We start from the raw sequence: 19,287 nt of genomic DNA, 5'->3' as shown, positions 1-19,287 counted from the left end.
TCCTGTCTTGTTTTGTTGTCATATTAGAGCCAAAGATTTTTACTCAGCAGATTTTGGTTATCACCTTTATCACTACAAAAATTACCTTCAATAGCTAGAAGAAATGTATTTTTTTGCAATATTTACAGAACTAAAAATGTATAAATCAGGGTAGGAGTGATGCACTGACAAACCTTTGGAGTATCAGTGCTGCTGTAGTGGAATTTTCTGGCTCAGAGTATGACAAACTTTAGTAAAATGTCAATTTACTAAAAATCTCCTTTTGTAAGGATAAAGTAATAGAAAAACAACTAATACATACTATCATGAAACCTCCCTTGTTGGTTACTTGCATTTGTAAGTAGACTATGAACACATAAATGTGTATTTTGAACATTTTCATTAAATTTGTCTGAAAGAAGACAAGTCATGGAAGCAAAACAGAGCATGAAAAAACATGAAAAGACAACTTAATTATATTTATTATGTAAAAATCAAATAGCATCTTATATACATCCATAGAAAAAAATTTAAATATTTGCTGTAATGTTACAATAACATGCTTTCAGGCTTTACATTGAAACTCATCTGCAACTGGAAATCAGCCTATTGCACATCTGAGATGTAAACCTACATACTGCCAGTGACTTCCTTATTGTACAAGAGTTTCTAATGTTTGCATTCCTGAAAACTCACAAGAAAAAAAACAAGGAATAAAGTTAAAAATACTATGCGGTAAGTCTCGGTTTAAAAAAAGCCCTGTGACGATGTTCCTGCTTTGTTCAAATGGCTCAGTGAATCTTTGGCCACACTTTAACTTGGCCTGGAAGTGGAGCCTTACCACTTATTTTCATTGCTGAATGGACATCATAAAATATTAAGTACGCCTGGTAACAACACTCAACTATATGTAGAACACGGATGAGATGAGGGAAAGCAGATTTAAACTGTTCACTGTCAGTACAGAGGTGAGAAAGAAGTAATGCATGTTAACTTTCACAATCTATTATGTTTCACGTTATTCATTTACTTGGTTAAATTCAAGCCCTTCTCCTATGTTCAGTATTGACTGGCACCTATTTTACTTAATGCATAAAACATGCAATCAATAAGCATGCTCTATGGAGACACATGTTCATACATTCACACAAAAGTTACTGAAATGAACTCCATGTCATTTATATGAACTTTATAACTTAAGACATAATAAATAGACATTGTGAAAATGTATACTATGCATAGGTTTGTGCAGAAGATGTCTACATAAACAGCAGTTGTCAGTACTTCAACAGCTAGGCTGCATTATTTCATTCTTGTGTTGTATTACTGTAGGCAGCAGAGACTAAAGCCATTCACATGACACTTCCTTTTTGGTCCCATGGAAACATTTCAGAGCAATAACGTACGACGAGATGATGTTAAACACAACAATACATTGTCATCCTGCAGGATTTAGATCAAATTCTCAGGGAAAAAAATATACATTAATATTGATTAGAAGTTTCACTAAACTTTAATAGCCAGTGCAAGAAAAAGGTTACTTAAAGTTAGCCTAGTATATGATTCCATCACATACTTAGGACAAGTGTAGGGCATTTTAACAATCTGACACTGTTTTTGTCAAGAGTGCTTTGTGCTAGTCGCAAGTATCAACCTTGTTTCGTGAAAGTAAAGAAACAGGACAATATAGATTAAAGATTTCTTGGCATTCTGATCAGTTGAAAAGGAATCACAAATAATCTTCCAGAGAAGGTACTGGAACCTTGTGGTTATGTACCTTAAAACACATAGAGTACATAAAAAGCCACAACACGACAACAATGTAAACCACAAACAAATGTCACAATGAATAATTGCGGTTGGATCTGCATAGTAGGGTCTGAAACTCCTACACTGTCACTGGTCTTTTGAACAAGACCTGGAATCTACATTTCTTCAAACCAGAATGCCTTATTTGCCTGCTTTGCCCCTTGCGGGCTCCTAAATACAGACATTAATACCTTCTTCAAACCTAGACCCTCTACAGGTGTAGAGTTTAAAAACCTCTGACAACACCTCACATTGACATGAGACATGCTCACACTATTTTGTACACAAGATGCTCTTTGAGCATCTGGCACATTCCTCTTAGCAGTTAGCCACTTTTCTGCCCCGTCGGACAAGCTCTGTCCTTCCCTGAACGCCGATGACTTCTTGCTTCACACCACCTCATCAGACTCCAGGTTGTATTCTTCATACAGTGAATCCAGGATGGCCAGCTGCCTCTCCATGGCGGGCAGGTAAACTCCCAGGTCCCTGTGCATGCCGCTGGTGAAGCCGCTCGTCAGCTCGTCGCCCTCTCTGGACACTAAGGCAGCGGCGAAGCTTTGATAAGACGGGGCAGCTCTCAGCGCCAACTGGGGAAAAGAAAAAGTCACGCAACTGTCAAACTGCAAGAACAGCAGAAGGGATGAGTGTTGGTTTAAGGAAGGAATACGTACAGCAAATACGCCTCGAACAACCCATCCGTGGTACTGCCGAAGAGTCTTTCCATAAGCATTATCTGTGTGAAAGAACACATGAAGAAATCTTGACTGTGAACATGCATCAAGTAGTCTAAGCTTGCTAATGTCTGACACTGCATCTGAGGCATTGTCAGGATTTTGAATTTTTCTATTTTAACCTCTCAAAAGGAACTATTTTCAAATTATTCCACGGTAAAAAGAACATAAAATGTGAGACACTATGCTCCAAGCAAAGTTTCTTTCTGGTTTCAGCTCACATTAATATACATTAATACATTAATAGTGCAGACTAGCTGGACCAGTGGTTCTCAAACTGTGTGCTTTGGAATCTGTTTAATCTACGTAGCTATAAGCAAAATAGGTCATGAAAAAATAATATTTTCCCTGTAGTATCTCACCCTAAAGGGGAAATTATATTTTCACATAGCCTGTAAACTTTTAGTCACCAGCTGGAGTGAGATTATAGGTTATTAACATTTATTTAAATTTTTAATGATAATCTCATTCAAGAACCATTTGATTGACCTGCTGTTTAAATAATTCAAGGGATAGAATTCAAGGGAGAGATGCAGGCTTACACATTAGCCCAAATAAATAACTGCTATTATCTCCCCCCAAAATCTGCTGCCTGTGTTAATTACAAAAACACTGAAAAATCAGTCAAGTTTAACTGAATGATTACTTATCTTAACTCCTTTTGTCTTGCCTTTCCCATACTGAATTTATTTTTTTTCCAAAAGCTTCTATCTAGAGCCATTAAAATCTTGCCTTTATGAACAATCTAACCAACGACTACTAGATCCAAACAATGACAAGCCCCGGCTCCAATGTGCTCTTTCACGGCCAATAACATAAAACGCTCACATGCCAAATAAGGACCTCCAGGCCTAACAATGCCACCACTCTGCACTGCAGAAATAAAGACTTACTCAGCGCTCCCTGGATGTCTTGTTCTCCAGCGTTGACCTCGGACAGAAACTCCTTGAGGAACTTCAGGCCTCGTTTTAGCCACAGCAGAGCCTCGGTAGCCGAGTTGCGCACTTTGGCAACATTAGTTTGAACTTCATGCAGCACGATGGACTGTAGTGTGGGGAAGCTGTCGTTGTCTGACAGCAGCTTCTGGTGAATTTTCTACAATAACAAGAGAATGACGGAGGAACATGAATGTGAAATAAATGCTGAAGCTACTCTGCCATTATTCCAAAACTAATGACAATAAACATTGCAATGTATCATTTATGTTTAGCATCAGAGGAAAATTAATATATTACATAAGAGACTAGTTTGATTTCAAAAATATTTAAAGTTGTAACAAAACAAATGCCTCCCTATTGACCAAATGTATCGTCAAATATGTTATATACAATACTGAGAGCAACTTTTAAAGTGAGACTTCATAATTATTCATGCAGTTGATCAGTAAATTCACTGCATATCAAAAACATGCACACTCACCTTGATATTTCCAACAAAATCCATTTTAACTGGTGCAAACACCGTAGATCCCAGTTTGTCTGAGAAGAGAGAATCTATGATCATTTGTCTGTCGTGTCTAAAGTTCAAAGTCTCAGTTTTGTGTATGATGATGAGACTTGCTAGTCACAGATGGACAATACAGCCTTGGTCTTATTTAAGTAATAATGAAAGGGGCATGTAACATGTTAGAGAGGGTTTTTTTTCCTCTTGCTGTAGATGTAATGTAGATGTAACAAGGAAAAAAGGGTTATGGTACACTAAAGGACCTAAAATCTCTTTTCTGAAAGCCTGCTGCATGACCAACATAAAAGATATCCCAGATTTCCGCTGCCATACAGCCATAAAATTAAATTACTTATTTAGATAAGGATTGGATAAAGGTGGAGATATCACCGGTGTCTGGATCTGTGCCAAGATTATAGAACAGAGATGTCGACAATGCGGGTTGTAAACTTTTAAACAAAGCTAGATGTGAGCAAAGGGGTGGACTACGAAGCAAGCTCAACATAGCCAGGCTTTTTTTTTTAGTGTTGGCTCCCTGACAAAACCTCAAACTACAATCAGATATAATGATATCAAACAGAGATAATGTACATCAAGATGTTGTTTATAAACTGTCTTTGTAATCTATGTTTTTTTTTTTTTTTTTTAAATCAAACTGAGCATCTTCCCATGAAAGAGGGTGTTTGATGAATCATTTGACTGAAAAGGACCAGGCGGCTATTAAAAAGACAATAAAAATGTAAAATATTATCAGTGCAAAGGACAACAGGGGGGGAATGCTGGTAGAAAATGGTGAATCGTGTAGGTTGCAATAGATTTATGTTCCCACTCAGCACACTCTCAATACAGCTGCTTGCTTCTATCGTGACAGCTGCACATTAGAGCTCGGAAACTTTAAACTTGAGACATTTAAACATGATACTCCACAAGTGCATTTAGGTCGAACACTGTCCCACAATAAAGGAGACGTGGAAATCACATTAGTTTTACAGCCAAATCAAAGTGAATTATTGTTATTGACTGTATATTCTCTGTGATAAATACCGACAGAGTAATGAATTTTCTATTAGCTGCAATACCAGCGGTGTAAACCACACTTGGCAGCAAATCAGGACGTAGCATTTTCTACATCATCAAATAATTGCATGTAGGTTCCCTTGACAACACAATGCATGCAGTTTGCAGTAATGTAGCTACACATTTCCACTCAGCGGGATAACCAGCTTGTGGCTCAGCAGGTTTGCAGATATTCGATCAGCTAAGAATCCATATCATTCAAAGAATCACCAGGAAAACAATTGGTAAATAGCTGGGGCTTCTTAGAGCCGATTTAAACCCCAAACTCTATACAGAACCTTCTCCAGAGCAGGTCAAACTCTGTAGCATGAGTTACTATTGTGATCTAGCACATTAAAAGAAAGCTATGTCTGATTTTAGGCACAGCATATGTAAAGTCCTGCTTCCTAGTACACCCCTAAGGCTTCATCATTAAAAAAAAAAAAAATCCTGTCAGTTCACAGACATTAATGGTGATATGCATTTTTCTATGATTATTTTATCTTTTGACAGAACACTCCTAATTTTAAGGATATTTAAGCCCTTTACAAATGTCAGTTCATATGAAACAAAGGTTAATATTATCATAAGCACCTTACATGCGTGCTAACTGGACACTCATCTACACAGAAAATCTTTATTACCAATAATCCTAATCCAACCACTAAATATTGGGTCAAATTTAATATCAAAAAATGATGATGGACACACAAGGCAGGACTTTTTGTGTCCATCATGACTGTGAGTTATCCTTGTGTAATACACACTATATGTGTGTCGTACACAAACACACACAGCCACAAGAACTTGCAGGAGCTAATCCTCATAAAGCTTGTCATATGATATGCTGTGAAGCTCCAATGAATAAATAAAGCTAATGACAAACACACAAATACAGAAAGAAACAATGGGGGCATGAAAGAGAAGGATGGTGAAGAATTCAAGACATAAAGCTGCCACCTCATTAATTACAGATAAATATGAATGACAGGGCATGCACAAGTAAAAGGAGAAATAGTAGGAAGAAGTGGTCCTTATTACAGACTGAAATCACCAGAGATGGGCATGGTGAGAAATAGGAACAGGGTAGCAGATTAAGATGAGGAGAGACTGAAAGTAACCGGCCTACCTAATACAGGCACTATTGCATAGCATGAGTCCAAAAACTCTTGTGTAGGGATACCATTGTCGTCATCCAGTCTTATATCACTAAATCTAAAAAAAGTAGAACAGATTCCAACAGGAGAATATATTAGAGGTGAGTATATCATTGCAGTTTTTATTTTACAGAATCAAACAGAGAAAGAAAAGGGGTACAAATGTCGAGTCAGAGAAATGATTCACACAGAATGTCATGCAACTCTAGGCCTGACGATACCTGAGAACATTCTGCTACTGTGTCTGCAACTAAACAAACTTTGTTTTTTTCTACAAAATTGTCCCATCAATTTTAAAAGACCAACTCCAAAATGCACGTGCTACAGTTCTCATCTTGCAGTTGAATACTGGTTAAGTAGGACAATGACTTCCTTCATTATCATAATACTGTTATCTCATAAGTGAACATTACAGAAATGATAGTTCACACACTAGTTTTTAAATAACACTCTCCAATGGCTTAAAGAAAGTTTGAAATACAGTGAGAAATGTTAACAAAAAAAGCTTTACAAACCCAAATATCAGCTGAGGGCCTCTCTGTGTCATGTGATCAAGAGAGAACACACTAATATAAAACACTTGATCAGGACATCTTAAAATGGGTTTAGTTAAAATGTTTCAAACTTCTTATTAATTTACTCTGTGCAACACGGCAATACAATATATTTATACGAACTACTGTGCAGTTTGGTTAAAAGATACAGCACTAGTGTAGTGCCATTGTGACAAAAATACTACATATAGCTTAAATTGGTTTATTCTAATACTGTAATATCACAGACAATCATACAGTAAGTTCATACAGTAGCTAAACAGTCTTATGGGATGTGACCTTCCTGAGTAGCATTTTCATACCTGTGACTCATTGTGCTGAAGAACGTTTCCACCTGCTCTGTGTCTTCCGACTCTGTTGAGTCTCTGGGAGTTTCTCCCTCTTCTTGGTCTGAAAAGTCCTCTTGTAGCTGGACAGCGTTTACTTCAATGTTGTTGTTGTCGTGCTCTTGACTTTGGTCCTCTTTGTGCTCCTTCTGCTCCTCTGCTTTGTCTCCCTCATTGTCCTCCACTCCCTCTGCTGGCTGGTCATAGTGTTCAATCTCACAGGTATTCTGGGTAGTGTGTAAAGTGGGATCGACTCGCTCCTCGTGAACTGAGCTGCTGGCTGATTCGACGTCTGCGTGAAACAACAGACACACAGTAGACATGAGCAGACAAATGGACTGAAAACTAACAAGCAAACACAATATGGTTTGCATAGTCGAGATGTTTATCGCAGCATGTCTAAAGCCCAGTTTTCATGAGTGGGTGATGCAAATTGTGAAAGCAACACTTTAGCGACTTGCAAAACTATTCATTCTCTTTCACCACTAATAGGGTACTAAGAATACTCTAGACATCTATAAAATGGCAGAACATATCAGATTTTATCAGGGACTAAACATTAAAATTGACCAACCTATAACAAAACACTAAAGAAAGACGTGAATTTAGTGTATGAATAAAATCATATGACATATTTCCACATCAGCACTAAATGCTATATGGAGATAAAGCACTGCTGTACTGACCTCTACTCTACTGAATGCTTCAAGTGTGAGACCTAGCATGACTGCTGGGTGTGGTAAGGTGTGTTGAGTGTTGTGAAATACAACACTGCATCAGGTGAGGACAGAGCAAACAGTGACAAGATGTCAGCACGAGCAGATATTCCCCCAGACAATAGTCAGTCTGACGAGATGTCAGGTTTTTCATTACCTTATCTTTTTTTAGTTTGCGACTTCTGCTCTATATAGAAACGATTAATACGTTAACCTTCTGAACCACAAGCACTTTCCGAGCATTGACCTAATTTTTTGCTGCATTATAAAGTCCTGCACCACTATGGCAACAGTACATATGTGGCTAGTAGTAAAGAGAACTGAAAAATGTCTTGTGCAGTATAACAAAGTAACTATGGCAGAAATCAGGAAATATTTAACTGAAGGGGAATTACTTATTTCTTCTTCTTAATAATAATTTTACAAAGAGAAAAACTTTGAATCAACATGTATAGCACTGTTTCCAAATTACCCCTGGTGTTACAGATACTGGAAAAAAACAGGTGGCTCTATATACTATCGATATTTTACTACGTATACTGTTAGTTCTTTCCATACTTGTCTCCTATCTGCTCTTTCTACACGCAGCCTTCAGTTGTTCCTGAATTTTTGTCACATGCTTAATTTAGAATAAAATGATTTTGATGAAATATCATGCACATCGCACATAATTAGTTCAGAGACTGTAGGACATTTGAAAATGGGTGATTCTGTTTTTAAAGTTTCTGGCTCTGAAAAATGGCGTAAAATTTGGTGATTTTTTTTTCATGACAAGCCTTTCAAACCTACCTGTGGGTTAAAGGGTTAATTAATTACAAGTCTGACAATTGTTTTTAAACATTGTACTACCAAACGACTATGCCATAATCTGACGGCACTATATGCTACATATATTCTCACATAACACGCAAGTACCAAAACACAAGTGTCTTTTATGTACAGTATTACTTTTAAATCTGGTTGACCTGTTTAACCAAATCCTGTAAAATGCTGCATTACATTAAATACTAACATTTTAACAAAATAAATATAGAACACCTCACCAGTACACTTAAAACTCTACCCAGATCCATTGTATATATGTATTACAGTTAGTTACTTAGTACATGCATTATAGATGAACAAAAGCAATAAGCTGGAAAAGACCAGGCTTATTGTCCATCACAGGCAGTGGCTTCCTGAATGTAAAGACTCTGTTACAGCTAATGGAAATACAATAATACAACTGGACATCCATCACTGTCACCTCAGTAAAAGGCCATAATCTATCCACTTCACTTCAGATGATACACAAACAACAAGCAGGTCCCTTGTGTGCTGTGTGGGTTTCTCCCTTTTGCAGAGTGCAGTAATAGTTTACAATTCAGGAAACTCTGCACCACGTAAAGTGAGTGTATGGGAAACCTGACTTACCTGATGGGGAAGTATAATGTTCTGGTCTATCTGGTTCATCTGGTCCCTCTGCTCCAGAATCAAGGGTCTGGTTGTCATGTGCTATTGCTTCTCCTGAGGTTTCAGCCAAATCTCTCCACCTGGAGGATGTTTCAGGACAATGTGTCAGTTTTGAAACCTGGGAATGAAATTCTTCTAGACACATCTAAATACCGACTGTGTAGAAATGCAACATAAATAACTTATTAATGGCAGCATATTAAAGTATAAACAGAATACTTTTGAAAGGGTATTTTAATCGCTTCACTTAGTGCTACTTTGAGAATCTATGTGACAGTTCATGATAGGTGAAGACACACTGTATGACAAGAGAACATTACTGAATAATAGCTGAAAAAAGTGACCTACTTTTCTCCAAGGTTTTGATTTAAGTGATTGACGGGCTTAATCTGTTGGGAAAATAACATTAGACGATTATACATATTTCTGAAAACAACGCAAGACTGGTTTTACAAGCTTGCTGTTTTGCTGATTAGTCACAGCGTTGGTGAGACAAATATACCTTCTGGGGTTTGATGGCTGCGACGGGAGGAGTTCCTGGCGGACTCTGTGATGCCATATCTGTGCTGAAAGTACGATTCGCTATCTGCATACATTCCTCCAGAGTCTTTAGGAAAGTAGTGCATGTAGATTTCACCAGGTTTCCAGTGTCTATGCCCATCTGAAAAGGGCACAGAAACATACAAATTAGCCAAAACTGAAACTTATTCCCACCTTGCTTTACACATCCTGACAGGCAAATATGTGGTTTGGCAACATGTGCTGCTTGTCTGGTCTATTAATAAGTATAAACGCACCACAATTTCAATTTAAGCCAATTACAAAAACGGGCTACTCTATACTGTAATTTCACACCAACAGCAGCTTCTCCTATTTCATTGGCTCATCCAAACCTTAACCTTACCTCTGCCGTTTCTCCTAGCTCATCATTCTCCTTGATCTTGTTTACTTGCTGGAGAAGAAGGTCACAATACAATCTGAGTTCTGACATCTTGGTTTTGAGCGCTTCGGTGTTCTCCTGAAGCTCTGTAATCAGAATGCAAACAAACAGCAAATTAGGCAAAGTTTGGGAAGCTATGTAAATGTTACATTACAGCAAACAAATGCTGTACAGGTGCAACCTGTACTATGACCGATGTGAATGTTATGGCATCCAATTACCTTTTTCTCTCTTGGTTCGGTTGTCTGTAAGGCAAGCTTTGGCTGTTCCCAGTGCCACCAGCCATTTCTGCCTCTCTGCTGCATTGATGGCTTTGAGGTAAAAGTACTGCTCTCCTGGTATGGTCAGGTCAAATCGTGTGGAGTCAGAGGAATGAACTAAAACACAGCAGTAAGCAAGGCAATAAGTGTGTGAGTACAACAACCAAAAGACACTTGAGCTGCACCTTTAACTAAATGCCATTGTTGATTCATCTATTTATTATGTTTCCAATTAATCAATTAGTTTTTTGGTTTATTAAAAGCCAGATAAAGCTCCTAAAGTCAAAATTGCAAACGTCTTATTTTGTCTACAACACATTGGTGTCTAGTTTACGGTCATAGAGGAGGGAATAAAACAGAAAATGTTCACATTTAGGAAGCTGGTATCAGGGAATTTCCACTTTTCTCAATTATCAAAACAGTTGACAATTGATAACTAATCGATCGATGGCTGCAGCACTAAAAGACACACACAATTAAACACTGCACAGGACGAAGTGGATTACACAGACCTTGGATTTCACAAACTGAAATTTTAATGCTGCCTTTGCAACCCTTCCAGGCATCTTCTTGAGAGTCATAGTACGACAAAGTTCCTCCGTCAAGCACAAACCAGCGAGGTTGCCAACCTGAAAAACACGCAGAAAAATGTATATCGACGCTTAAGTGTGGCTGTTTGATGGCACTTTATTTTTCACTGTATGAGAAGTCATCAAAACTTAGCGTTATCTAGCTTTATAAACTTGGAGAGAGTTGCTTACGGTATGTTAGCAACAACGAATCAGTTGTTAAGTCAGATTATAATGACAGATGGTGGAAACAAACTAAACTAGCCACCGGTTAAGACTTTATAAACACGACTAACCTCTACTGTGCTAAACAGCTAGCTTAGCAAAGTCAAACGGCGTTTGTTCATTTAAAAGCGGTGAGAAAAGCTCCAGTAGTTGAAAACTGACGGGAGCTAACGTTAGCTTATCTGCGTTAACGTTATCAGAAACTCAACACAACTGAGCTGCGACGCTGTCATGCTAGCTAGCTGTCTCAAAACGAGCGTTACAGCCGAAAACACGCAACGGCTGCGGCGTTAACTCACCACTTATGTAATTGGTCCACTTGTGCAGCACACCTTCCATTGTTTAGTTATGTGTTTTCCCCGTTCATTACTTGTTTATCATAGAGAGATGCGATGTACAGCTGATTGCGGCGACTCCATCTGGGCCCAGAGTGGGATTTGCGGAGTAACGTCCTCGTCTGAGCGTTTCAGCTACGCAAATAAAAGTGCGCAAACTTTGCCGTGAATCCCGCTCAAGCCGATCAGCAGAGAAGCCTTTCCTCCCGGTTACGTCACAGATGGGTTAAACGCATGTGGGCGAGTTTTAAAGTGACGGATACGTATTATCACCAATGAAATGAAATAATGTAGATGAAGGGCGGGACCTGGTGGGAAATCCATCCAATCAGAGACAAAGGAGGGCAGACAACTGAACAGCGGCTGCGTTGGTTGCTGAAGTTGGCTGCCACGTAGTTGACATTCTTGTCATGTAAAGATTTAAATTTTTTTTTTTTTGTAAATTTTATTAGTTAGTGACCTATTTTCCTTAAACATGAATTTTATTTCTCTTTGTTCGATTCTGCCCTCATTGCTTGCGTTTGTCAGTGGTGGAAAACTTCCTGAGCCCGAAGTTAAAGTTGAGGTGATAGACAAACCCCTCATGTGTTACCGAAAATCAAAATATGGAGACATGCTTCTTGTTCATCACGAGGGATTCCTGGAGAGCAATGGCACCATGTTTTATTCCAGGTAATAAATTCCGATAATGCTGCATGCGTTGCTGCACAATATTGCTCCACTCCCTGTGTAGAAGAGTCACGTTGCTTGTTATAGCTGATAAAACTATTAATGCACTAGACTATGTAGCAGCATATGTCAGTATCTGTGCCATTGTCCATTCAGACCTCAACACTAAACACTTAGTTATTCTTATAGTTAGGTGGCAATAAGTAGGCCCTGATCACACATACGGCCAAGCCCAAAGTTTTCCACACTCCTGCTAAATTTAAATTTTTAGTGAATTTTTGTTCAACTAACAGGTTTTTTCCTGCAGGTAATGGCATAAACAAGTGGCAAAAGTTAGTGAGGCATTCTGGTAGAGATGTTAATGATATATTTTTTAAACCTATTTAAGTTTGTTTTTACATTTTTACTATAAATTTGAAGTCTACGCGAAGCCTAGTCCACGTCCAAACCCACACCCTTTGAGATTTTCCACGTACATGGGTATGAATACTTTTGGGCTTAATTGTATTCGTGATATTGCTGAGTGTGTGATTTGTACATTTTTTTTTATTCTTCACAGCCGCATACATGGCGACAAAAATCCTGTGTGGTTCACTCTAGGGATCCGAGAGGTGCTCAAAGGTTGGGATAAGGGTCTGCAGAACATGTGCACAGGAGAGCGCAGGAAGCTGACCATCCCTTCATCACTGGCATACGGCAAGGAAGGAAAAGGTAACACGGACTATGTATGACACAAAAATATATGAAATTCTGCATTATATTCCCTTTCCATATACATTCTAGTTCCAGGGGGAAAAGCAGAGAGGTGGCCAAGGCCATCACAGATCAAGTCTGGCCAGATGCATTTAACAACCAGGAAATGTTGGAAAATTGGAGAAGTGTATAGACAATAAAATGCGTATGTTTCCATGTTAATATAGCATCTGTTTGCACGTTTTTCTTGTTTAAATGAGTAATTTAAGTTCTGTAGACTGTCGAGATGAAACCTACTTTAAGACCTCTAGAAAAAACGTTACAAACTGTTGAACAATGCAAGAATGTGCCATCAAACGGAGAAAAAAATGCAAATCAAAAGGGCAAACAAAATACTACAGGCTGGATGGTGTCTGAGTAGAACAAGGATACTTTTTGTCATAGGTGTCCTGCATGTACTTATCTAACGTAATTTAACTTGTAAACTTTTATAAGCTTAGAAGCTTTGTGCAAATTTAAGAGCATTATTTTATTGATGTCTCACCAAGGAAATTTGCATTTTCCAGCAGCTAAATCCAGATGAGTTACGGAAGAAGCAGAACAGTAAATACAAAAGTATCATAATGCTAAAAATAAGATATAATAAAGACTATGTACACCTTTCACATGCACAGGTATGGCATAGTGGATATATTTGTATAGGTACAGAAATGGCGTGATGAATTTACATATGCAAACATTCAAGGTTTTAATCAATTTAGGATTATATATAATAAAAACAACTTATTATACTGTATATGGATTCCCATGTACATCTACATGGCAGTCCTACCTCCGTAAGAAAACTGAAGTGAGCCACCAAGTGGATTTACAGCTGCAGCAGGTTGAGCAGGTCATTCCAGACGTCCCAGTCCTCAGCAATGCTTTCCAGTTTCTCCTGGAGGATTCCAATGTGTTTCCAGACTAGATGAGATATGTAATCCACTTTACTGAGTTCTGAGTCTCCTCTCAGTAGTACATGACCCGAAAACCTCCCAAAAGAGCGACCCAGTAGTCATCTTGATGCCTCAGCAGACTGTTTTTTAGTCTGCTTATACCATCAACAAAAATTGGCTATTTTGCTGACAGCGATTTACCACATAGAAAAAAAAACTGTTTACTGTAAAGTATCTTTCACATTTTTGTTTGCTTAAAGGCAAGATTCCTCCAGGCAGCACCCTGATTTTTGACATTGAGCTCCTGGAGATCCGAAACGGTCCCAGATCACACGATTCTTTCCGGGAAATGGATCTCAATGATGACTGGAAGCTGTCCAAACAGGAGGTGTGGATTTGTTTTTAACTGCCTTTTCTGCATAAAGATTGCACATATATGTATACATGGAGAGAGAAAGTGATTATTCTACTGTCCACACTTCAGGTGAAAGAGTACTTGAAGAAGGAATTTGAGAAACATGGCTACTCACCCAATGACACACACCATGAAGTGATGGTCGAAGACATCTTCAAAAACGAAGATGAGGATGAAGATGGTTTTATTTCTGCCAGAGAGTTCACCTACCAGCATGATGAACTCTAAAGGACTGATTTTCTCAAGTTTTTTAAAAATGGTCTTCACTCAAATCACAATCGTGAATTAATTACTGGACTGTGTTACACAAAACTTCTTTTTTTACACTACATTTGACCAGTATTGCCCTACCTTTGGCATCATTTTTTTGTACTAGTTTATTTTAAAAAGACATCCGTGGTGTATTTTTATTTCCGTTATTCACGCAGTGATAATGTCAACACAGATGCATTTTATACTGCCTTCTTTGTTTAACTGATTTCATGACTGAGATGTTTTTAAAATAAAAAGGAATTGATGTTTATTCGCGTTTTAATTCTCGTTCTGGAAGATGAAACAGCAGTGCATGTTTATTTATGCCACTAGAGGGCACTCTTGTCTTTGGCCACAAATCTAAAAACCTTTCGAACGTCAACAATGCAGTGTTTTTCCTCAGTTCCTTGTAGCTAGAATGCTTTTTTGCTGAGCAGTTTGTCAAAATGAGAGTGGTCACATATGCCGTTATTCATTTTGAAGCGTAAATTGTGAGGAAATAACAGTACAATCAATATGTCTTTATGATAGGATCAAAATTATGCATGTTAAGTCTAAATCAAATCATAATTCATCTCTTTATATTTTCTGTTCATTTATATTTACAGTGAGCCTTAAACAGCCTTTATATATCAATGACAGTATCCAGAATATACAATTTAGTAACATTCAATCACTGATCAAGTACAAAATATCCTCTTGAAGCAAAGTTTTTGAATGAAAATTATTTCAATCATTAACAAGTTACTCTTATCATACTTCAGTGACAGTTCTATCAAATTGCACTCACATAATGTAAGTCAGACCTCATGTGAATACATATAGCTATTCTTCTATTTATTTTCCATTAGGTAAGGGACAGTTACTGAAGTCACTGATTACTAAACTGGTTCTCAATATTGTGCCTTTTTGTAAAAACAATAGCTTGACATGCTGGTAAATACAGTGTCAGAGTGACAATCATAAAACAGTGGAACACTGATGATATGGGTGGTCACAGTTTAACCTATATAACTATATAACATGTAGAGCAGAGGTAATCTATGGTTCAGGGATCAATCAGCAGACTGGTATTGTCAGAGTGGAACCAGCTATGCAGCAGCAGCAGCAGCGAGGAGCACCATGTTTCAGAGATCAAAGAAGTCACAGAAACATGGCATTGCTGTCAGTGTTCTCCACTTTTCTTCAAACCACTGACTCCAGAATTTATCTGATGATGCAGTAGAAGTGAAAGAGGAGGCAATCACTTTTCCTCCTTACAGTAAAGGCCACTAACAAGCACATGTCACCATCACATGCTGAAAGTTTGGAGCTGCAAAGTTAATATTCCGCTTGTTTAACTGCACATATGCATGAATATTACACCATAAATGAGTTTTAATCACTAATTTATACTAATGGAATCGATCTTTTGTGGTCTTTTCCTGCTAAAATTACATCCCGGAGAATTCAACCATGCACCAGTGACACAAACGGGTTTCAGAGTGAGAGAGGAGCGTTTGAGCAGCAAGACAGGATGTGAACACTGTAGTGCAACTATGCCTTCTCTCACAAAGAGCACCACTGTTTTTTTTTTTCTCACCGCTGCAGTTCATCTGGCAAAATTCCACCCTGCTGACCACACCTACAGGTAAAACTGGACCAGAGGGAGGATCACATAGCAAGAGGGAGGTTAAATATTAGATAAGGGAATCGAGGTAAAGTAAGATTTTCAAAAAAAAAGAGCCTCTTACTTGTGATTCAGAATGCTGCAGGCTGCAAACAATCACTCAGCCTGAACCACTGCTGCAGCAACGTAGAGACTAAATACAACAATCAATGCCATTTTAAACTCAAGTTTTACATCCTTTAATAAATCATCATTTCATAAATTACATTTTTTAATTGCAACTGTCACAAAAATACAATTTGATAAAATGGATTTTGTAGAAAGGATTCAATTAATCACATTAAACCAAGTTTGAGAGGAACATGCTTGGTACGGCTTTTGCATGACAATTATGGCAACGTGAACTCCTGCTGCACCGTGGGATGTTACTGGCTTAAAAAAAAGAAGAAAAATTGAACTGTAATCTTATTTTTACACTTGAAAATATTCCAAATTACAGCATGTAGGCTGAAATATTGCAACACCGCCAAGCAGCATGTGTACAGAGGAGCTTTGCTCATGTGCTGCAGTCTTCAACAGGACATGAATCAATGACCAGTGTTTAATCCATCTGCGTTTTTCTCACATAACATTAAGTACACTGAAAATGAAAATGCGGATCCACAAACTGCTGTTTCTTTTCAAACTTCTTTTGTATTCCGACATCAATTCAACAGATATCATTCTCAACAGCATATATCACCGTAACGAAAGAACAATGCAGAGTAAAAGACAAAAATAAACATCTTTACAAAATAAATCTTTACACGCGTTGCAAAAAAGTGCTTCATGAGCGCCCAATTGTCTCATTACTTATCTGTTTTAGTACACACAGTTCAAATATTGATCATTACATGATCTGATTTTTATCTACAATGAAAGGACCGTTTTCATTTTCAACCAGCGTTCCCACTAAAATCAAAATACGCACATGTAGCATCACCTCGGCTGATCTGTGAGGTTTAGTTTACACAGCACCAGGCCTGATGGACGATCTACTTGGGGTGGATTTCTCACAGCGCTGTCAACATGACTGAGTCTACGCCAGGTAGGTTTGACAGTCTTCAAATTAAAGAGAGGAGGGAACAGCTCTGCAGGTAGTTAAAAGCAAACAACAACAAAAAAAAAACCAGGATCCTTTCAGTATATAAAAATGATGGTCTTGGCTGATGTGGAAACCCAAAACTTACAGTAACAAGACAATGTCAACACCTAACCAACTGAAACTAAAGCCGTCATGCGAGAAAGAAGCGTTTCAAGTTCAAACTGTTCTGAATCTTCATTAGAATCAAGGTGGCTTGAGTTTCCTCTTTGACAGAATAAATAGTTGTCCTTCTCTTTTTTTGTTTCTTTTGTCTTTTTGACAAGGCCGGCATGCCTCGGTCCTTAGAATAAGACATCTTCATGCTCTATTATAAGCTGCACCACTAGTTTCTGCTGCCTCATGTCATTCAGGGTTGTCAAGGCGTTCTGCTCCGGCGGCTGCATCAGAGTTGGACCAAAGACAATCCCCAAGTTCTCAGAATTCATTAAATTGTCCTTTTCGAACATGGTCACTCTGTGAAACAAAAGATAATATGAGAAAAGTGACACAGTGAGGGGAAATTCAAAAGTTCCTGAATGTTATTTGAATGTTTTGTTTCTGGGTCATGTGTTGATTCATCTCGGGAACAAACTCCAGAATAATGCTGGTATTTTTCTATAAACCTCTGTTTGTCTCCATTCTAGTTTTCAACAAATCCCTTGGAAAGACTAAAACCAATAATGCCTTAATCCATCTCTCTGTACTTTTCAGCTTTCATGCTCTTTCTGTTGCTCACAGCCTGAAAGACACAAATCCTTAAATATGGATTATTAGCATAATTATTAAAATAAGCGACATGATTTCCTAAAACAGCAGGACTTTGTAGTTGTTAGGAAAATAGGAGTAAATAATGTGGATCAACCCTCTGAACTGCATGCAGCTTGTTGCTTGGTTCCGCTGTCTTTTTACTCACCGTGGGCTCATTTTTCATTGCAATACAAAATCCTGCACCTTTATGGAAACAGCACAACCATGGATAAAGGTAGAGAGAACTCAAAACCATTTTTTTTGTACAGTAAAAGGAAAGCTGTGTTGCCATCGATTATTATAAAGCACCAAGTGAAAGCTGAATTTCTTTGATTATTTAAATTACAAAAACTGAAAAACCTGAAATCAACATGAACAACATTTTTTTCCATGTCCCTAAAGCTGTTACTAAGATTAAACAAATGTTGGCTCTATATACTAAAGATATTTTACTATTTTGTACATTTTTATTTTGTTTCCATACTTGTCTACTGTATGCTCTGTGTATACACAGCCTGCAGTTCAGCTGAGAAGCCTTTAAATTTTCATGATGAGACTGTTGTCACTGCTGACTCGATAATGGCTTCATGGTTGTGCAGAGATACACAGAATTTTTTGTGTTTTACAGAATCTAGGTAGCCCAAATGCTTTAATTTTTGCAAAATTTTAAATGAAACATACTGAATAAAGTGATTTTAACACGATTTTTAACACGGTTTAGAGACCATTGGAATGTTTAAAATCCGTAGCTTTTTTTCTGTTTCGGCAGTTTCTGACTGTTACATAGAGTAATTTTGTCGGTTTTCTTCAAGATAACATGCCTTTCAAATGGGATTCAGAAGGTTAATACACAGTATTTTTAGCAGCAGGATGGTGTATGTAGAACTGCCTCATAATAACCTATATTGCCCATGTTTATGGTAATGAAGTAAAACGCCATCCATTGCAACTGTGTGACTCACTGATGTGATTTAATAGTTTGGGGTCAACGGTGTAGCTCTTCGGCACAGTTACTGTTAATTAGATCAACTCATTGTTAGTCTTTTCATGGGATTTACAGAAATAACTGTAGGTGTAACTGATCTATATATGAACTAACCTCTTGAGGTGAGCCATCAGGTAACGTAAAGTCTCGTAGTGGGCCGGGGGGAGCTGCAGCAAATTTTCATGGATTGCCTCAAGTCTGGATTCAGCATTTGGAATTTCTGCATCACATTAGCAAAAACAATTAGCGTCATCGCAACTGCAGGGTAGCAACTAGCACAGTAATGGTATGGAATTAACCAGAGAGC

General features: G+C 38.0%; 3 protein-coding genes across 4 annotated transcripts in view; 1 reads left to right on the top strand and 2 right to left on the bottom strand.

The window, feature by feature from the left end:
• Positions 1–437: 437 nt before the first annotated feature.
• plekha8 (pleckstrin homology domain containing, family A (phosphoinositide binding specific) member 8) lies at positions 438–11,695 on the bottom strand. Its single transcript, XM_023299465.3, has 13 exons — positions 11,517–11,695; positions 10,936–11,052; positions 10,385–10,540; positions 10,128–10,249; positions 9,726–9,884; positions 9,572–9,612; positions 9,185–9,303; positions 7,032–7,347; positions 6,148–6,233; positions 3,939–3,997; positions 3,413–3,614; positions 2,460–2,521; positions 438–2,375 (listed from the first exon to the last, which is right to left on the bottom strand). The coding sequence occupies exons 1-13, from the start codon at positions 11,554–11,556 to the stop codon at positions 2,178–2,180; spliced, it is 1,677 nt and encodes a 558-aa protein (XP_023155233.1). The 5' UTR covers positions 11,557–11,695; the 3' UTR covers positions 438–2,177.
• Positions 11,696–11,897: 202 nt separating this feature from the next.
• fkbp14 (FKBP prolyl isomerase 14) lies at positions 11,898–14,787 on the top strand. Its single transcript, XM_023299462.3, has 4 exons — positions 11,898–12,224; positions 12,781–12,932; positions 14,110–14,237; positions 14,334–14,787. Exons 1-4 carry the CDS (start codon positions 12,028–12,030, stop codon positions 14,490–14,492), a joined length of 636 nt encoding a protein of 211 aa, XP_023155230.2. The 5' UTR covers positions 11,898–12,027; the 3' UTR covers positions 14,493–14,787.
• A 1,561-nt stretch (positions 14,788–16,348) lies between these two features.
• chn2 (chimerin 2) overlaps positions 16,349–19,287 on the bottom strand; it is a 37,681-nt gene continuing 34,742 nt past the window's right edge. For both annotated transcript variants that reach the window (XM_023299396.3, XM_035943471.2), the window contains exons 14-15: positions 19,095–19,200; positions 16,349–17,722 (exon numbers count right to left, since the gene is read on the bottom strand). In XM_023299396.3, the coding sequence (XP_023155164.1) occupies positions 17,551–17,722; positions 19,095–19,200 (278 nt within the window). In that variant the 3' untranslated portion in view covers positions 16,349–17,550. The remainder of the gene's footprint in view (positions 17,723–19,094; positions 19,201–19,287) is intronic.

This window comes from Amphiprion ocellaris, chromosome 9, assembly GCF_022539595.1.
Source record: "Amphiprion ocellaris isolate individual 3 ecotype Okinawa chromosome 9, ASM2253959v1, whole genome shotgun sequence".
Classification (NCBI taxonomy): Eukaryota; Metazoa; Chordata; class Actinopteri; family Pomacentridae; genus Amphiprion; species Amphiprion ocellaris.
This window is presented reverse-complemented; position numbering and strand designations above follow the sequence as displayed.

What these genes read in the sequence shown, in the direction of transcription:
- plekha8 (XM_023299465.3), bottom strand. Translation starts at nt 11,556, where the DNA reads ATGGAAGGTGTGCTGCACAAGTGGACCAATTACATAAGTG. An exon ending in TTCAGCACAATGAGTCACAG is followed by an intron (nt 6,234 to 7,031) that starts GTATGAAAATGC and finishes TACTTTTTTTAG; the next exon opens with ATTTAGTGATATAAGACTGG. An exon ending in AGACATCCAGGGAGCGCTGA is followed by an intron (nt 2,522 to 3,412) that starts GTAAGTCTTTAT and finishes TCTTTCACACAG; the next exon opens with ATAATGCTTATGGAAAGACT.
- fkbp14 (XM_023299462.3), top strand. Translation starts at nt 12,028, where the DNA reads ATGAATTTTATTTCTCTTTGTTCGATTCTGCCCTCATTGCTTGCGTTT. An exon ending in ATACGGCAAGGAAGGAAAAG is followed by an intron (nt 12,933 to 14,109) that starts GTAACACGGACT and finishes GTTTGCTTAAAG; the next exon opens with GCAAGATTCCTCCAGGCAGC. An exon ending in GGAAGCTGTCCAAACAGGAG is followed by an intron (nt 14,238 to 14,333) that starts GTGTGGATTTGT and finishes TCCACACTTCAG; the next exon opens with GTGAAAGAGTACTTGAAGAA.